The sequence below is a fragment of the Chlorocebus sabaeus genome, chromosome 12 (assembly GCF_047675955.1).
Source record: "Chlorocebus sabaeus isolate Y175 chromosome 12, mChlSab1.0.hap1, whole genome shotgun sequence".
Lineage (NCBI taxonomy): Eukaryota > Metazoa > Chordata > Mammalia > Primates > Cercopithecidae > Chlorocebus > Chlorocebus sabaeus.
This window is the reverse complement of record NC_132915.1, coordinates 71613164-71632244: the sequence shown is the minus strand read 5'-3', so window position 1 is coordinate 71632244 and position 19081 is coordinate 71613164. Positions and strand designations below refer to the sequence as shown.

General features: G+C 37.0%; 1 protein-coding gene across 1 annotated transcript in view; it reads left to right on the top strand.

The window, feature by feature from the left end:
* The window catches only part of GRIN3A (glutamate ionotropic receptor NMDA type subunit 3A), a 173255-nt gene that overhangs the window by 48278 nt on the left and 105896 nt on the right, over window positions 1-19081 (top strand). The window contains exons 2-3 of the mRNA XM_007968548.3: window positions 1771-2375; window positions 17141-18188. Coding sequence (XP_007966739.3) covers window positions 1771-2375; window positions 17141-18188 — 1653 coding nt within the window. The remainder of the gene's footprint in view (window positions 1-1770; window positions 2376-17140; window positions 18189-19081) is intronic.

The following is a 19081-nucleotide window of genomic DNA, read 5'->3' as shown; positions in this document are numbered from 1 at the left end:
TCTCCTGGTTTTTCAGACCTTTCTCTCTTTTGCCTCTCACATCTGATCTTGTCACTAAATCCTTTTTAATTTAATTTTATTCTATTCTATTTTTGAGACAGAGTCTCACTCTGTTGCCCCGGCTGGAGTACAGTGGTGCAGTTTTGGCTCAGTGCAACCTCCATCTCCCAGGTTCAAGCAATTTACAGCTATTTTTTGTATTTTTAGTACAGACAGGGTTTCACCATACCAGCCAGGCTGGTCTCGAACTCCTGACCTCAAGTGATCCTGCCTCGGCCTCCCAAAGTGCTAGGAGTACAGGCACAAGCCACTGTGCCTGGCCAATCCTTTTTAATTTTAAAAAGACCATTTTTCATTACCCTCCCTGCCATGAACAGCAGTAGAACCCTTAGCATGTAATCAAGATCCTGAGTGGCTTCTAATTCCCCATCCCTGTTGAATGCTTCCCAATGACGATTTTTCCAACTCTCTGTTTTTATCATAACAAGCTTTGCTCAGAAGCTTAATTTGGAAGGACAAAAGACAAATTCTCAGAACAAATTTTAAGAATAAATCTTAAGACTCCATCCTACCTACCATCATGAGTACCTATGGTCATCGTTTTCCTCCTGTAAACCTCTGTGGAATCCTCATTTTTTATTCTACACATATCAAAGTCCTCTAAATCTTTCAGAGTTGAAAGTACAGCATAAATTCTATTTCCTGTTACACATTTTTTTGGTAGGTAGGGACAGGCCATACTTCTTTGTTTCATACAAGGACTTGAGATTTTACTGGGAAAGCCTTCCTCATTTCTCAATGCATATTATTGAATGTTTAGCAAGCTCTTAAAAACAATCCAATAGTTCCCAAAAGAAACATAGTTAGTTCAACTCCACCAATATTTATTGTGCCCCTAACGTATACAAGACATTGTGCTACACATTGTCTGGATGTCAGATGCTTGCTCTTGAGAACAACAATTAACAAATGTATTCATTGGAAGACTTATTTCCACTTCAATTATATGATGAATAATTTGTGACTTTTCAAATAAGATTCTCTTCTTTCATGAAGTTTGTGAATTCCAAAAGTAGGAAAATTGTGATAGAAGTTACATAAGTGTGTTTAATGGCACAGATTTCACTCTTCACTGCATGAATCCACGTTCAGAAGATACCGAAAAGTAATCAAGCCTTTAACATTGCACTACACACTTAGTCTTGATGTATGTATTGAAAATTATTCTGTACTTATTAGAAGTGTCTTCCTCAAGGGGATGGAAGTTTAGGAAACTATGATGCATCCATCTTTCACATCACCCTTATAAAAACACCTGCACTCTGCTAAGACTTCTCTACCATTAATTTTAAAAGGAAGCAAAAGTAATTTATTCTCATTACTGCATATGAGATGAAAGTTTAACAAATGAGATCTTAATAGCAATACCAAGAAATGGGAAGCCATAAAGGAGACTGCCTATAAGGCAGTAGACACACTTGACAAAAATCCTAAACTAAATGTATGATTGTGTTACTTCTGATATTTACACCAAGAACAATCTGCCCTCTGGTACTCTTAGCAAAAATTATTAGGAAATCAGTTGTAAGGAATTAATCGTTCCATTAGGCAGGAAGCATAGTTTTCCAAAGTATGGGAATTTTATCCCAGAAGTATGTGAATATCACAGTGAAATTAAAGGATTAAGCCTCATAAGAAAGCAAAAGTACCCTATGTTAAAGTCTTTGGTCAATGCTTTCTAATTCTTCTTTTTCATATCTTTAAATACAGAATCCCCTTCACCTACAACTGAGTTTAGAAAATTCATTAAGTTCTGATGCTGATGTCACTGTCTCAATCCTGACCATGAACAACTGGTACAATTTTAGCTTGTTGCTGTGCCAGGAAGACTGGAACATCACCGACTTCCTCCTCCTTACCCAGAATAATTCCAAGTTCCACCTTGGTTCTATCATCAACATCACTGCTAACCTCCCCTCCACCCAGGACCTCTTGAGCTTCCTACAGATCCAGCTTGAGAGTATTAAGAACAGCACACCCACAGTGGTGATGTTTGGCTGTGACATGGAAAGTATCCGGCGGATTTTCGAAATTACAACCCAGTTTGGGGTCATGCCCCCCGAACTTCGTTGGGTGCTGGGAGATTCCCAGAATGTGGAGGAACTGAGGACAGAGGGTCTGCCCTTAGGGCTCATTGCTCATGGAAAAACAACACAATCTGTCTTTGAGTACTACGTACAAGATGCTATGGAGCTGGTCGCAAGAGCTGTAGCCACAGCCACCATGATCCAGCCAGAACTTGCTCTCATTCCCAGCACGATGAACTGCATGGAGGTGGAAACTACAAATCTTACTTCAGGACAATATTTATCAAGGTAGGATGCAAAGTCTCGGTTATATCCCTATTCATAGGGCTGTGACAGAGAGTAAAATTCCCCTATCTGACCCCTTTGCAGAAATCTTGACTCTGAGTAGCTTTAAACTTTAATAATATTTCTTAGAGGATTTCTGGTTATATAGGCTGGTATTTCATGATATGCTATCTGTAATTTGATCTACAAACTTGTAAGTACATGGTACAGTGGGAGTGCTCAATTCTGCTTTAAAACTTTGGTGTAGCATCTTACTAGCTGCTGTGTTCTTAGAAAGTTATTTAAAAGTCACAAGCCTCAGTTTTCTAACTAGCAAAACAGAATAATGAAGAGCTTGGTATACTATAATAAAGATACCATGAAATTTATATATGAAAAGTACCTAATACCATGCTTAGCTTATAGTAGATGCAAAATAGATGTTTCTTTTCCTGCCCACTCTTTTCCATATCAATAAAATTAATAAAATTTCTCTAAATCTATACAAAGAAAAAAATTAGTCAAGCAAGAAATGGACTTTTCTCTCTCCTCCCTGGCCTTGATGCTTAAGGCAGTGTAGAGTAGTAAAGGCAAACACTCTTGAACTCAAGTTCAGACTCTCTGAACTTGAAGTTTAGCTCTGCCACTTACTGCTTGAGTGACTTCATCAAGTTACTTAACTTCTCTGAGCCTTAATTTCCTGTGTTCTATGTTACTTATGTAAAATGGATATAACAGTAGATCCTATTACCCATAGAATCATTGTTATTGATGATTGATAGATAGATAGAGATAATAGATGATAGATAGGTAGTAGACAAACAGGATACATTAGCAGGACTAAGAGTTCCATGAGAGTATTATATATATACATTTGTATAATATTATTTATTTGTTTATACATTCATAATTATATTTGTTTATTTTTAAATTAAATACCTTTCTGCGCCAGTTCCTCATATGATTCAGAAACTAGAATGAAAATGTCCATTTAAATTAGAATATAACACATCATATGGAAATGGTTTTGGTGATCCCCGGGAAAAGGGGCATATCCTTAAAGAATATTTCATTAGGGCTTAGACTTTCTTCTGAAAAAGGATCACCTATGGTCAGAGAGGCCAAATCAGAAGATTATTATTTCCTCAAAGATGAAGTTTTCCCTGTAGACTAGGCCTTGTTTTTAGGCCATCCTGGAACAGTGGCATCTGACTATGTTGGGGACTATAAGGCAACTTCATAGCATCTTACCTTTAAAAAAGACATGATAAAAGGTCAAGGGGTACGAATAATTGTACATTTAATTATATATATGTATAAATTGAGCACCTACTATGTACAAGGCAATATGCCAAATGCCATATGTAAGGGAAAAGTGAAAGACTGAACAGAACCTGTAAACTCCTTAAAGAATGTTGTTAATAAAATAAAATTATTCAAATATATTTACTACAAATCTATTAATAAAAAAATTGGATGTTCTATCACCATCGGAACTTCCCACTTTTCCAATATTATATTTTAATTTCCACAAGATTAAAATACATGCATGTTTTATTTTATAGCCACTCTCCAGATTTAATCTACTGTTTGCATGCTAGCACATAATTAAGGTTCAGAATTGTATCTAAGACAAGAAACATTCTCCTTTACAACAAACATACAAGCAAAGCTTTGATTTATAATTTCAGATAGTCATTGTTTTGGAAGGACAGTCATAAACAGCAGCCAGGACAAACCACTTATGAAAACTACATTGAGTTGCTTAGCATCTTTCTGTCTCATGTAAAAAGGAGAATGCAAGAAAAATGATTCTGTTTGAATCCTAAAAACATTTAGAAACTACAGAGAAGAATATTTGTTGACTTAAGTTATATATACCTTAGGGTCTCATTTTACCAGATCAAACTGATCTTTCTGGCTCCTCAAGATTTAATTTATATTAAAATTATGTTCTTCCTTCCACAAGGATCCCATGGCATTTTGTATATAAAACTATATAATGGTACTTGGCCGATTCTATCATCATTATTTGTCTATGTGTCTGACTTCTGAGCTAGAATATAAATTCTGTTAAGTGGAGACGCTGTTATTCAGCTTTATCCAATGCCTAGAATATAGTATGCACTTAATAGATATTTATTGAAATTGACATAGAGGCCGGGCGTGGTGGCTCACGCCTGTAATCCCAGCACTTTGGGAGGCTGAGGTGGGCAGATCATGAGGTCAAGAGATGAGACCATCCTGGCCAACATGGTGAAACCCCGTCTCTACTAAAAATACAAATACATATATATATATATATTAGCTGGGCATGCTGGCGCGCAGCTGTAGTGCCAGTAGGAGAATTGCTTCAACCTGCGAGGCAGAGGTTGCAGTGAGCCAAGATCACGCCACTGCACTCCAGCCTGGTGAGACTCCATCAAAAAAAAAAAAGAAGAAGGAAGAGGAGGGGATTGACATAGAAAGAAAGAAAAGTAACTTTCTGTTATATTTACATCCTACATCATCTGGTGCTGTAGAAGAAAATGGGTAGTTGGTAGATATTGTCTAAATTAAGTACTTTTTTAATGTACATAAATACTTACTGGATGATTTCTGTTTGGTTTTCTTTCTCTCTCACTTGCTCACTCTCTCTCTCCTCTCTCTCTCTCTCACTCTCTCTCTCTCTCTTTCTCTCTCTCTCTCCTTATGGTGTGATGTTAGGTTAGGTTAGTATATAACCTCTGCCCTCGTGGCTATTTATTCCACAAACTTCGAAGCTATAAAAGAAGATTGTGAGGTTTGAAGCCCAGCAGTAATTTACAACGGGTCAGTGACAATATTTTCATTAGGATTAATGTGTTTGAGAAATGAACCCAAAGAACTTCAGGAAGTATGCCTGAGACTTTTTAAACTCCTGAGGGATACAAGCAAAGAGAAAGTTTGAAAAGTGTTCAGAAACAAGTCAACGAAAATGAGCAAAACCCAAGAAGGAGACTTTATAATGAATAACTGAAAAGTTGCCTTAAGTCATAAAACATCTGTGGATTTTCCATCATCCTTATTTATTTTGTTTAATACAGTCTTTTAGAAAGTTATTCTCAGTCCATAATTCACATCTGCATACAGTAATTTTCTTAATTGTTCTTAAATTTTGTAAGGCTGACCCCACTTCTTCACTGCATAATGAAAGTTGGGAGGATAATGAGCCATGAATAGCGGATGTCAGAGTTATGCAAGTTTTCATTTCTCACACAGTCACTTTCAGTTTGGGCTGACAGAACTGTTAACATCTTGAAATGTTAATGAAATCACCAAAAACATGGCATTTTCAGCTAGGCTTTTAGATTAGAAAAGTCATTTCTCATGGCAGACTACATACACATAATTACAGGTATTAGAGATTTTATTCTTCCTAGGTCTCCACATGCCACAGCAAATGTCCATCATAACTAAATGCAGACAAAACATTCAGGGACCAAGTTCATAGCATGATCTTCAACAATCTTCAACAATATATTTACAAGTTTGTTTTTTTTTTTTTTTTTTTGAGACGGAGTCTTGCTCTGTTGCCCAGGCTGGAGTGCAGTGGCGTGCAATCTCAGCTCACTGCAAGCTCCATCTCCCTGGTTCACACCGTTCTCCTGCCTCAACCTCCCGAGTAGCTGGGACTACAGGCACCCGCCACCAGGCCCGGCTAATTTTTTGTATTTTTAATAGAGACAGGGTTTCACTATGTTAGCCAGCATGGTCTCGATCTCCTGACCTCGTGATCCACCCCGCCCTGGTCTCCCAAAGTGCTGGGAGAGGTATGAACCACCACGCCTGGCTACAAGTTGTTTTTTAAATGTTAGTTATTTGGAGCAATTATTGGTGGAATATTATTTTGAGAATACCTTTATGAGCACATATGAATGGATGTTTTTGCCCAGCCAATGACCACGTGTTGAACTACGGTGGGGTAGACAAAATGAAGACTTGAATTCTGATGTTTAGGAGCGGACAGTCTAGTGAATGAGGTCGAAATGTAAGTAAATAGTTATAAAACAATGGGATGTGTGATTTATAAGAATAGAGATATATTTGGAAATACAGAGGAAATAATTAACTCTTCTCAGAGATTTGGTGATGAGGGAAAAATACTAGAATTGGATCCTGTAGGTTTGGAACAAATTCACAGACAAAGGAAATTACATATGCAAATTCACCAAAACCTGAAAGATAAATTTAGTATGGCTGGAGCATTAATTGCATATGAAAAGGATTCAAGATGATTCTGGAAAAGTAGTGAACTTGATAATATACCACACAGAGCTTGTATGCCAAGCTAAGGCATTTGCATTTTGTATGCAGAGCGGATGTCAGCTGAATGGCAGAACATTAGCCCTGACATACTTATAAAAATCATAATCCTGTAACAAATTAACCAGATAAAGTAATATAGTATAAAAGCCTTGCAAGTAATTTTTTTTAAAACATTAGGATATAAGCATTGTTTTTATTTCTCAAAATTGGTTTTAGCCTTGCCCACATTTACTCCCTTGCTGCATTCCGAACATCGGACTCTGGGGAAAGTGAATAGGAGTTTTGAGAATTTATCTGCTGTTCCCAGGATTACAATTTGCCCATGCTTGCCTAAAAGGCCTAAGTGCTAATAAATTCATTGTTCCTGCAGAGAAAGCTCCATGGGTTGGTCATAATCTGGTCACGAGCACTTATCTTTTCTTTAAGAATTCCAAGAGTCCAGACACTGACAGACCCCTTGTTCCTCTTGGCCTAAGAAGTCCCTGACTCTTTGACTAATTAGTCATAGTTCTGATACTTTATTCTAGCTTCTAATTGGGATGTAGAATCCTCCCTTTCTTCTTTGAACAGCTTCTGCAGTTCTGTTCTGTATCCCGTGAGAATTGAATCAAGTAGGCAGTGATTAATTCATTCCTTTCTTCACATATATTTGCTGAAGTTAACTAATATGAGGTCAAACTCTTGTCTGGAGACACAAGGAATAGAAGGCAGGAGGCCGTGCTGTCAGGAAGCTAGCAACCTCCTTCTGTTCTTCCACCAGAAGACATACTCATCTAATTATTCACAGTTTTATCCATTTTCCTTGACCTGGGCGTTTGGTTATTATTCTTCACTGGGATAACACCCTTTATACCAGTGATTATACTCTGCTGGTGCTGGCATTTCTAGGCCTCCCTCCTCAGTTGACCCTGAATTATGATTCAACACACTAGAGACTCTTTTCCCTCCAAACTATGTTTATCTTTATGCTTACACAGTCAAGCAATATCAATACTCACCGGCCTTTTATTAATAATAAATGTTTTAATTATTGATTCTGCATATATTGTTAAGAAACTGTTATATGCCAGGCATTGTGAAGAATTAGAAAATCTTCAAAAAAATGATTCAAACAAATGTCCATTCAAAAAACCGAACGTATAAATTAATAATCATCACAATTTATTCCTGAACATTAGCAGAGTTCCAGAAGAACTTGAGCCTGAATGCTACAATTCTAATTTTGGATATTCTGTCCACTGTCACTATAACTTAGTGGCATTGTGACCATGTTAAAGTTATTGAAATGCCATAAACTTTAATTTCCTTAACTATAAGGATACCTATCTCAAAAAGTTAAGTAGTATGCCTAAGGTCCTTCAGCTAGTACTTTGTAGGGGAAGATTTAAACCAGTTTATCTAAATCCATATTCCAGGCTCTTTCAGAATTAGTATAAGCCTTCCTTAATTGGGATCCTATTACTTTTAAATTTATGTTCTTTCAGCTTGAAGCTATGTAAATCACATTTGCCTACAGTAATTTTCTTAATTATTCTTAAATTTGTATAAGCATTCTTGTCCTGAGGACCTCTACCAAGACAAACTGGTTAACCCACATGTTTCAACATGTACTTAAAAAGAAATGCAGTTGCATTAAACATGGAAGCCAGGGGTTGGAGGCTGCTAAACGCTAGCTCCCTGGAAGCCCGAGAAGAACACATTGCTTATGGCTGATCCAGTATATCCAACTATTACTCCTAGGTTAACTTTCTCTGCCTGACCTACTAAGGTGTTGATACTTCTAGAAAAGACATGTTTTGTTCATGAATCTCAGGGATCAACACTTAAGGTCTGTATGTTCAGATGTTTTCAATAGGAACCCTTGTCAGTGGAATCATTTGGCTGAAAGCCTTTGAAATTGCCTCTGCCTCCAGGTCACTTAAGTCATGCCAAGAGATGAGTCTAAAATTTTCCCTAAGTCACCAGGGGGCGGGGGCGGGGGGGCTCACATAAGGGACTCTGGAAAATGTGTATTCCCTCAAGACTCTATTTTGATGAATACAGCTCAAATTTACTTAATCTAGGATTCAGCAGATTTTAAACTGTGGAATGTTTCCTAATTAGGAGAACTTCCAAGCTTTTATGTGCCCAAGAAAGAACTGTATTCTTTGTTGACTTTTTCACTTTATATGCATCTACTGTAAAATCTGGAAATCTACCAAAAAGTATGAAACTATGCAGAGCAATACTGAAGCTCTACTCTGATTTTCAGATTTATCTCTCAAGACCACTTCAATCTGCATACCCTACAACCCTTAGGATAGATGTTTGACTGGTAAATACTGCATAATGTCTTATTGCCAGGGCTATGCCAAGGCAATACTTGAAGGGACATCAACACCTTGGCTAGCCCTGGGGCCAGATCCAAAGAGCTAGAATGAATTGAGTTGTGATGTTACACAATGTGACCAGGAACAGTTCAAGGGCTGGGCAGAGATCATAATTGTATAGAAGAGTCAAGGTTCATACCAAAAAGCAAAAGTTAAGGACAATGATGTAGGTGTATGGAATAAGTCAAACTGTTAGGTAACATATCAGAGAAGAAAACAGAGAGAAAAAAGTGCCAGCTTGCCAGTTACAACACATGGAAGCAAGAAAAAGAGATTACCATGTCTGTGTATGACTTCTTGATGTAGCAAGCCCCTCATACACACCAATAGTAACACAGCACAAAACATGTATTAAATTATGACCCCATCACATAGATTAGTATTGTTCTCTTCTTGGTGAAAACTGCAAGAAAGGTAGGAACTCTTCTTCCACTGTACAGTTTCACCTATAAGTAATTGAATTTTGCAGATATTGATAAAACATAGACCCAAATGATTCAGATATGTGTACATATATGTTTAATATATTACTAAATTGCTGTTGACCATTAACTGATAGAAATCATTTTTAAAAGATGAGCCTTGTATGCAATTTTAAAAGCTGACATAATCAGGGACTATAGTGTGCAGGGCCTTCTGTTCTGAGGATGGAAATTTAGCAATTTCCAAACCCTATTAAACTCCTTCTCATCAGAGAGGTTCCCCATTTAACTAACTTCAATTTTTTATACTCTCCATTATTCAGGAAGAAAATGTATTGAAAGTTTAATCCTTCAAACAATTTGTAAATTACAAATGCAAATGTTTCCTGACTTAGTGAGCCCCATTCTTCTGGCAAAGTAATGAAGACCACTCTAAGAGATACATGTCTGATTTGAGCAGAAGACATGTGTTTAATTGCATTTACCCCAAAACATTACTGAGCAGTTACCCTGGCCAAGCACTGTGTTGTGCCTAAGGCTCAAAGATGACTCAGTGCGGTAGGTACTTAGATAAACACTGAAGCCCCTTTTAGCTTGACAGGCTGCAGTGTTATAAAGCAGAGCAGTGGGGAAGGGAAACAGCAATTCTGTAGAAGATACTGCTCTCCCAATCTGAAGGTCCAAATCCGTGCGTTTGAGGACCTAATAATCTAAAATGTCAAAGATGAGATAAATAAACTGCCGAATTCTTATACTTTAGGATAGTAAGAGGACAGTCAAGGAGTCATTTTACATGTAAGCTCAAGAAATCACCCACATTTAATGTTTAATTTGGAGATCTGTCCCATATATGGAGAAGAAAATCAAACAGAATTGGACCACAGATAAGCTCTGCGGCTTAAATAGACAAACTTATGTTATAAAAAGAAGGCAGATACTACAGGGCTCGACTTTGGTAAAACAAGCCACAAAATGAAAGCTGAACTAGTAACAACTTGCCATCAAGTACAGAAAGTTTCCCTAGGGCCGTAAGAAAAGGGAAAAATGGTAAAAGAGACATAAAAAAATAAAGGGAAGTAAACAGATGGATCTCAGAAGGCAGCAGGAAGGGAGCTGGAAGGGCGACAAACAGTAAAATAACTAATGGTGGTCAAAGAGCTGCTTTAAGACAAGATCTCCCACTAACAGGACAGAATATTTGTATTTACACTATACAAAGACCACTATAAAGAAAAGTGGGAGAGGGAGGGAGAGAGAAAAACATAAAATTCAGAAAAAATAAAATAAGAGAAAGAGTATTAAAGAAATAATGAGCTAACTGTAGATTAACCCACATGCCAGAAACAGTGAGAATATTGGAGGGAGGGGAGCCAAAGGAAGAGATGTACAATGAGAATAATTTAGGAAATCAGAGTTTAGGGGAAAGGCCTGAAAAATTAAGAAATATACACATGGAAAAATGCAAATGTAGACTATGTATAGTAAATAATTCAGATAACTGGAGGCCTGTAGACATTGTGAAATATCAAAATTGGCTGTAAGAGTTCTTAAAGACAATCCAAAGAGAGAATAGCTTGGGGCTCTTGAATGAAAAACAGCAGAAAAAAAAGACTACATAAGTGTGAACTTGTGACAAATGCAAAAGTATAGAACTCTGGAGAATGTGAGTTTTTAATTAGAAGATTCATCATAGACATGAATCACATTAAGAAAAGATAGGATGACTGAACATCTATCTCAAGTTTCTCCTTCTCCCAGAAAAAAAAAAAAAAAAGGAAAAGGGGAAGGTTTAAGAATATTCCTTTGTCTCATATGAAAAGGACTTTATTGAGTTGGGTTTTCTACTACATGCCAATAGTTGGTAGATCTAAAGCTAAATTAAATGTAACCAACAAGCAAATATTTAAATTCCATGTATAGGAGCAAGTAATTCTGACAAGTAAACTCAGTAAACCTAACAAGAATTAGGTGATGCTGGTAGGAAGGGAGTTTGAGGGAATGTTACTAGTAATAATATTCTTAAATATTCCTAATCAGGCAAAAGCAAAAAATCAAAATGAAGTTCTCACAGAAAAAAAAAATTGATAGAGCTTTATGCAACATGAGCAAATCCCTTATTCCTCAGGGGAAAGATATCAAATATGATGAGATGATCATGGGAAAAGAAATTCAGCTTAGTTTTCAAGATATAAGAGAAAGAGGATATTGATGTTTAATGATATAAAGACAGTTCCCGGGGGAAAATTAATTTTAAGGCCTTTGAGTACAAAATAGATATTCACATAGACATATATGATTAATGGAAGGCAATGAATGGGGGAAAAAGAAAATGTAATAGGGCAATTTAAGAGAAACAGAAAAAGAGAGGTAGATATACAAAGAGACAAGCCGATGAGTGAAAAATGATTGAAGTAGAAATAAATATATGATCTATAAATAACTAGGTCATGAAAGAAGACACATGAGGATGGTGAGGCATTTAAACAACACAAAAGTAGATTAATATGTAGCCAGAAATGAAGGCTGAAAACAATGGAATTATTTCAGAGCTATTTCCACAGCAAGAAAAACTACAAATTCAGAATAAACATAAAAACATAATACTAATAAAATGCAATGTGTCAAATAAGACAAGAAAAATCAGGGGGGCAACAATTCTTAAAATCTCTAAGAAAAGGGCAACATTATTTGTAGTGGAAGATTTTAATTTAACTTTAGCAAATTTTAGAGCAAGTTACAAAAAGTAAAAATAGCACATGACTAATGTAATTAATACATTAAGATAATTAATGTATTAACTGCAGTTAACATTTTGCAGAGAATGTAAACCCATTTTGATTAGTACATAGAATATTTACCCAAAATGACAGTATTTCAGCATCCAAAACAGGCTATAAACTTAAGTAGCAGATTTTTATATGTGAAAAATACAATAAATCAAAGCTCAAACCATTTAAAATTTTTGTAAAAACCCTCCTATGTCAACATTGTGCCCGGTCTAAATCCTACACGTATTACCTATTTATCATATGTATTCTGTCTCCTTCAATAGAATATAAGCTGCATAGATTGTGGTCTTACTTCACTACTACATCCCCAGCACCTAGGACAGTGCCTGGCACATAGTGAGTATTGTGGAACAAATAGATGATTGAATGTGTGATGTGTTGCTCATTTTATGACGAGTAAATAAGAAAATACTTTAATTAGGATGTCAACATTTTGCATGCAAATATGGCTTCTAAAATATATCTTAAATATATTAAATATTGATCTTGCTTATACTGTGAACTGTCTCAAAAACATTTTCTAAGTAATTTGCAAAGTGCAGATTTTATCTCAGCTGTTATGCAAATCAATACATATTCTTAATTAGTGACATATTGGGAGATTTTAATAAAAAAAATTCATTAGTGAGCCTCATTCTTTTAAGGAGAATGGTATCTTGGGAGGTTTGTTGATAAAAAAGATGAATACCTGAACTACTTTGTTAAACACTCACTAAACAAGGTTCTCACTCATAGAGTTAGATCCAGGCCCTTATCAAACCATGGCAAAGATATTGTAAGTGGTCTCTTAGTCACCATTTCTCTTTCCTATATGTGCATTTTACTTGCCTCCAGACCAATATTAACTAATGTAGATCTCTGTTAAAGTCATTATGCTACTCAGTAATCTTCATGGTTCCCCTTTTCCTACTAAAATAAAATCCAATCTCATCAAACAGGTACATGAGGCCTCTATAGTCTAATTTGAACCTGCTTTCCCTATGTTATTTTCTAATATTTTTCTACCCACTCTCCAATCAGATTATTATGCTTACCACCTCCTCTTACATTTTCCACCTCCTTACCTTTCTTCATAACATTCCTGTCTCCGGAAGATTTGTTTAGAGTTCATATCCCGGCTGGAACAGTTATCCGATCAGCACAGAGAATGGCAGTATTATTGTTCCCTTTGATCCAGGCTCTAAATTTTTATTAAAGGAACTTAAGGTTACTGTTTTATACCTACATTACTCTATGGGCTTACATTGAGTTTATGTTCAGCTAAATACTAACAGGTCTTATTTATATGACCTTCTGCCAAGCTGAGTTTCACACATTCTTAGTAAAGTTTGCAACCCTGTGCATTTGGCCCTCTTAAATCACTGCTTTCCTTTTTGAAGACAAAATATCTCTTGATTACACCAGCTCCTCTCCATTTCTGCTACTGCCTGAGCCCTTACTACCTTAAGCCCTTTATGAAACTAGCAGAGAGACAGTAAGAGAAAAAGCAAAAGAAAGAAGGAAAAAACATTGTTCCTCACATGTAGAATTATGTTCAGTCCCCTCCTCCTTCCAAACTATGTCCTGTGTAACTAGCAAGGAAAAAAATCATTCTAAAATTAAATCTAATGATCACGTCTCCCCCCAGGCAAATTCCCCTCAGTGGTACCTCATTATCTCACCGTAGCCTCAGATCTGATGTAATTCATTTCCCATCCTCATCTTCCTCCTTATTTTTCTTTTTTTTTTTTTAATTATACTTTAAGTTCTAGGGTACATGTGCACAACGTGCAGGTTTGTTACATATGTATACTTGTGCCATGTTGGTGTGCTGCACCCATCAACTCCTCAGCACCCATCAACTGGTCATTTACATCAAACATAACTCCCAATGCCATCCCTCCCCTCTCCCCGCTCCCCACAATAGGCCCCGGTGTGTGATGTTCCCCTTCCTCCTCCTTATTTTTCATCTCTTATCGTAAAACAGCTCGCACTCTCTGTCTCTGGCCTTTGTATTGGTATCTCCTTGAGATGATAACATCATTTCCTAGCTTCTCTTCCTGGCTTACTGTAATTCCTTCTTCAAGACTCAGCTCTGGCACTTCCTCCTCTATGAAGCATTCCTTGGCACCCTATAGTAGAACGTGCAGGTGCACTTGCTCTCTGTTCCAGTGGCACCAGATTTACCTCTATCATGATGCTCGTTATGTGGGTCTGATTTGCCTGCTCACTTTATCTCTCCCCAGAATTAGACTTTGAGCTTCTTGAGCTCCTTGAGACCAAAGAGTTTGTCTTTCATCCCTGTAACTCTAGTGTTGAAACAGTGCCTAGGAGTTTGTCAGTTTATGGTGCCAGTAAAACTATTCCTGATTTTTCTTCTTGTTTATCCAAGAAGAGTAAAGGGCAAGATAAAAAAGGAATGTGATAGAATTCAATTTAAGCAAAATCAGGATTTCAGCCTTTTGATATTTAACTAATATAGTGAGCATTTAAATGTTGCTAGGCATTGTCACTCCATTAGAACAGGTGACTATAACTAAAGCTTTCATGAGATTATTTTGATTCACCCTTATCGTAAGACTAAAAATGAAACAGGCACAAATAATCTGTCATAAATGGTGATTCTCTGGGACCCAATTTTTTGGAGCCAATAGTGAAACAAGCATTGGGTTTTCTGGGCTGGGAAAACTGGAGACATTCAGGTCCCTATTGATTTGCCTTCTTTGGAAAATGACTGGCTCGAAGACAACTAGGCCTTGTCCCTCTATCATGGACATCTTAAATGTTATTTAATACCAATAATCAGGAGTAGGTTTTACTGGAATGACGGAGTTGTGTAATCTCTGGAAATTTTCTGGAGATTTCTAGTGCCTTTTTCTGAGATGGTTTAAGTATATATTTAGTCAAAGTAGGCTCTCAAGGGTCCATCCAGTTAAGAATCTATAATCATTAAGCCTCAAACATTCTTAAAATAACCAAGTATTCCTCTTTCCACAACTTCCTCTTTACTTTCCTGATCAGTAAATTGACCAGAAGAAATTAACTTACTTACTACTAACAGTCTATTTCCTATATCAGCAAGTGTGTGTATGTGTGTGTTTTAACAAACCTGAAAGTAGATTTCTTATAAACAAGTGTATCAGCTTTCCCTTATAGTACCTAGGTAATTATCCATTGATTAATCTGTATAGTTTAAAGATTTGGCTCCTTCTCTAAAGAAGCAGAAAACTATTTCAAATCTAAGATTGCTGAGACTTCATTACTTGTTGCCAAATAGAATGTAAGTGGTAGAGTCCCACTGGGGAGTACTAGCATGAATAATTACCATTACACGCAATCTTCCAAAATGAACAGTTTCACTGCATTCATTGATAGTAGCATCTTCAAATGTGATTTACATTTATATCTCTAATGAAAATTAGTACGTACTTCACACTTTCTGATTTTTCTATGTCCCTTCTGTAGTAACATAATGTCTTATTACTTCTATTTGCATTTGTAAATTATGGAGTAATATTTGTGACAGGCAATGGGTGAATGTGTTTTGCTAAGAGCCTACACTTATATCATCTGATTTTTCAAAATACTGTGTTCCACTCTACATTTCAATTTAATTTCTTTTAATTTGAAATGTATCTTGAATAATTGCCATGGATTTATCATAATGCAATACTTTGTGTTTCCAACTTTTAAATTTTTATTAAAATTCTTGGAGAAAGTAACCTGGAGACAGCCTTGACTGAAAAAAACTTGAATGACATTAAGTCAGAGCTATCATATCTGGAATATTTATTTCATGTTAGATGTAGCATGTGCTTTACATAAATTATTTCCAACTCTTGTAATGAAGGAAGTATTTTCTTTTCTCTATTTTGCTGGTGACAAAACTAAGGTATAGAGTTAAGTAAATTGTTCAAGGGTAATGTTAGCAGGTGGCTAGGCCAATATTCAAATGGGGGATCTGATGCCAAAGCCTGGGCTTTTATTCCAACACAAGTCTGTCATTAAGATACCACAAGCTTATATGTTACCACTTATTGTCTAATCTTCCCAGACTCAAGAAAGACAGAGGCTATGACCAAGACATATTAGTCTAGTTTTCTGTCTAGTCCATATCAGAACATATACTGTAAGTGCCCTAGTTCACAGGGTTAGGAATCAGTATATTATTTAGTTGGTAATTTTCCTTTCTTTGGCTTCTGGCATAAGCTGTCTCTAGAGCCAGGGTCAATTGTTTCTCTCTAATGACTTGGAGGGAGACTAGCCTGAGGCTATCCTTAAAACTGCAGTTGATTTATCATCTTTTTCTTTGTTCCATGGATGAGATCCAACATGCAGCTTCAACTAGCCTCATGGGGACAGATACGTTACTTGATTTCATTCTACAAGAAGAAACATTGGTAACAAGATTTGGCTATTTTCTGATGTTATGAATGCAGTGTTTAAGCAATTATTAAAGTATATGCACACTTTTTAATCTGATTCCCTGTGCCAAATATCTAGATAGATAGATACATAGATACATAGAAGATGTAGTTACAATTGAACATAGTCAACAATAGAATTAGGATACCTTAAAGGTGCTGAAAACCTCCATAGCTTGAAAAGTTGTGAGAATATGCAATTAACAGTTTACAACAGAAAATGGTTAACACATCTCTTAACTAGGAATTAAAACATTTGGAGTAAGAATAAGAGTCAAGCACCTGGCTAGAACATTAGAACCTGAGAGTGAAATCTCATTTACTTAATGCAGTAGGACTTTACTCCTATAATAGAGAATGAGTCCAGCTTATTAACATCAAAAGAAATTATAGGCACTGTCTTTTTAAATAAAAATTCAAATTTATTTTTATTAAGACAGGGAAGCAAAGATGAACACTGCTTCCTATCTTTGGCCTCACTTCTGTTTCTTAGTTTTTGCCTTTGTTCCTCTTTCCCAGGTTTCTAGCCAATACTACTTTCAGAGGCCTCAGTGGTTCCATCAGAGTAAAAGGTTCCACCATCATCAGCTCAGAAAACAACTTTTTCATCTGGAATCTTCAACATGACCCCATGGGAAAGCCAATGTGGACACGCTTGGGCAGCTGGCAGGGGGGAAAGATTGTCATGGACCATGGAATATGGCCAGAGCAGGCCCAGAGACACAAAACCCACTTCCAACATCCAAGTAAGCTACACTTGAGAGTGGTTACCCTGATTGAGCATCCTTTTGTCTTCACAAGGGAGGTAGATGATGAAGGCTTGTGCCCTGCTGGCCAACTCTGTCTAGACCCCATGACTAATGATGCTTCCACATTGGACAGTCTTTTTAGCAGCCTCCATAGCAGTAATGATACAGTGCCCATTAAATTCAAGAAGTGCTGCTATGGATATTGCATTGATCTGCTGGAAAAGATAGCAGAAGACATGAACTTTGACTTCGACCTCTATATTGTAGGGGATGGAAAGTATGGAGCCTGGAAAAATGGGCACTGGACTGGGCTAGTGGGTGATCTCCTGAGTGGGACTGCCCACATGGCAGTCACTTCCTTTAGCATCAATACTGCACGGAGCCAGGTGATAGATTTCACCAGCCCTTTCTTCTCTACCAGCTTGGGCATCTTAGTGAGGACCCGAGATACAGCAGCTCCCATTGGAGCCTTCATGTGGCCACTCCACTGGACAATGTGGCTGGGGATTTTTGTGGCTCTGCACATCACTGCCATCTTCCTCACTCTATATGAATGGAAGAGTCCATTTGGTTTGACTCCCAAGGGGCGAAATAGAAGTAAAGTCTTCTCCTTTTCTTCAGCCTTGAACGTCTGTTATGCCCTCTTGTTTGGCAGAACAGTGGCCATCAAACCTCCAAAATGTTGGACTGGAAGGTTTCTAATGAACCTTTGGGCCATTTTCTGTATGTTTTGCCTTTCCACATACACGGCAAACTTGGCTGCTGTCATGGTAGGTGAGAAGATCTATGAAGAGCTTTCTGGAATACATGATCCCAAGGTAATACTTCCTTTTACTTTAGCTTTCTTGATTGTCCATTATAATTCCATATGTTGTATCGTCTGCTGTAGTATGCTTCTGTTCTTCCATCTAACACAAGAATATTCTCTCAGCCAAGTATAGAGGCTAGTTCAAAAGTCTGTTGCCTGGTTGAACTAAATATTTCATTGTTTGTTTCATAAATGAAACAAAAAGACTGAGAAGTTTCAGGGGGTGTCTTTTCTAGAGTAGGTCTTTCTGATAGAAATATCTATTAATGCATCTTTTCCTTATATTATTTGTCCATCTGATAGCACAACTATCAGGGAATGGTCTTATAAGGTATTTTCACCCAAAGCACACCTTAAAAACTGATTGATTACTTATCTTGGGAATTAATAAACTGGAAGATCCATATTTTAAATAGCAAAGAATCTTTTTCATCATTAAAACATGATACAATGGAAATAATTAAATTTTATTATAAGCACCAAAGTCAACTGCTAGGGAACTCACTGAGTACAGAACAAGCAGTATCGGACTAACTGAGATGGCAGAATTAGCTAAGGTCTACAGAATAAGGAGAGCTGTTCAGCTGACTACCTTGCATAGAAGGGAGAGTGCCAGCAGTCCAAGGACATTCAAGAAGATTTTGTCTATCCAGGGTACCCTTTATATCCTAGACATCTGACCCTAAGGGTAGAAGAAAGAGGAAGTGTAGAGTGCAGATAAACAGCCAAAGCAGGTAATACTTAGGTAAGGACAGTCATGTCCATGTTCTCTCTAGATTGAACCAGGGCCCCTCTAAGTGACCTGGGGTAGAGAAAATTAGTCCAGCCCAATAGGACTAGAGAGGAGGGGACTGTCAAGGACCAAGGCAATTAGAACAGAGCTCGAGGGAGTACTGCAGTCCT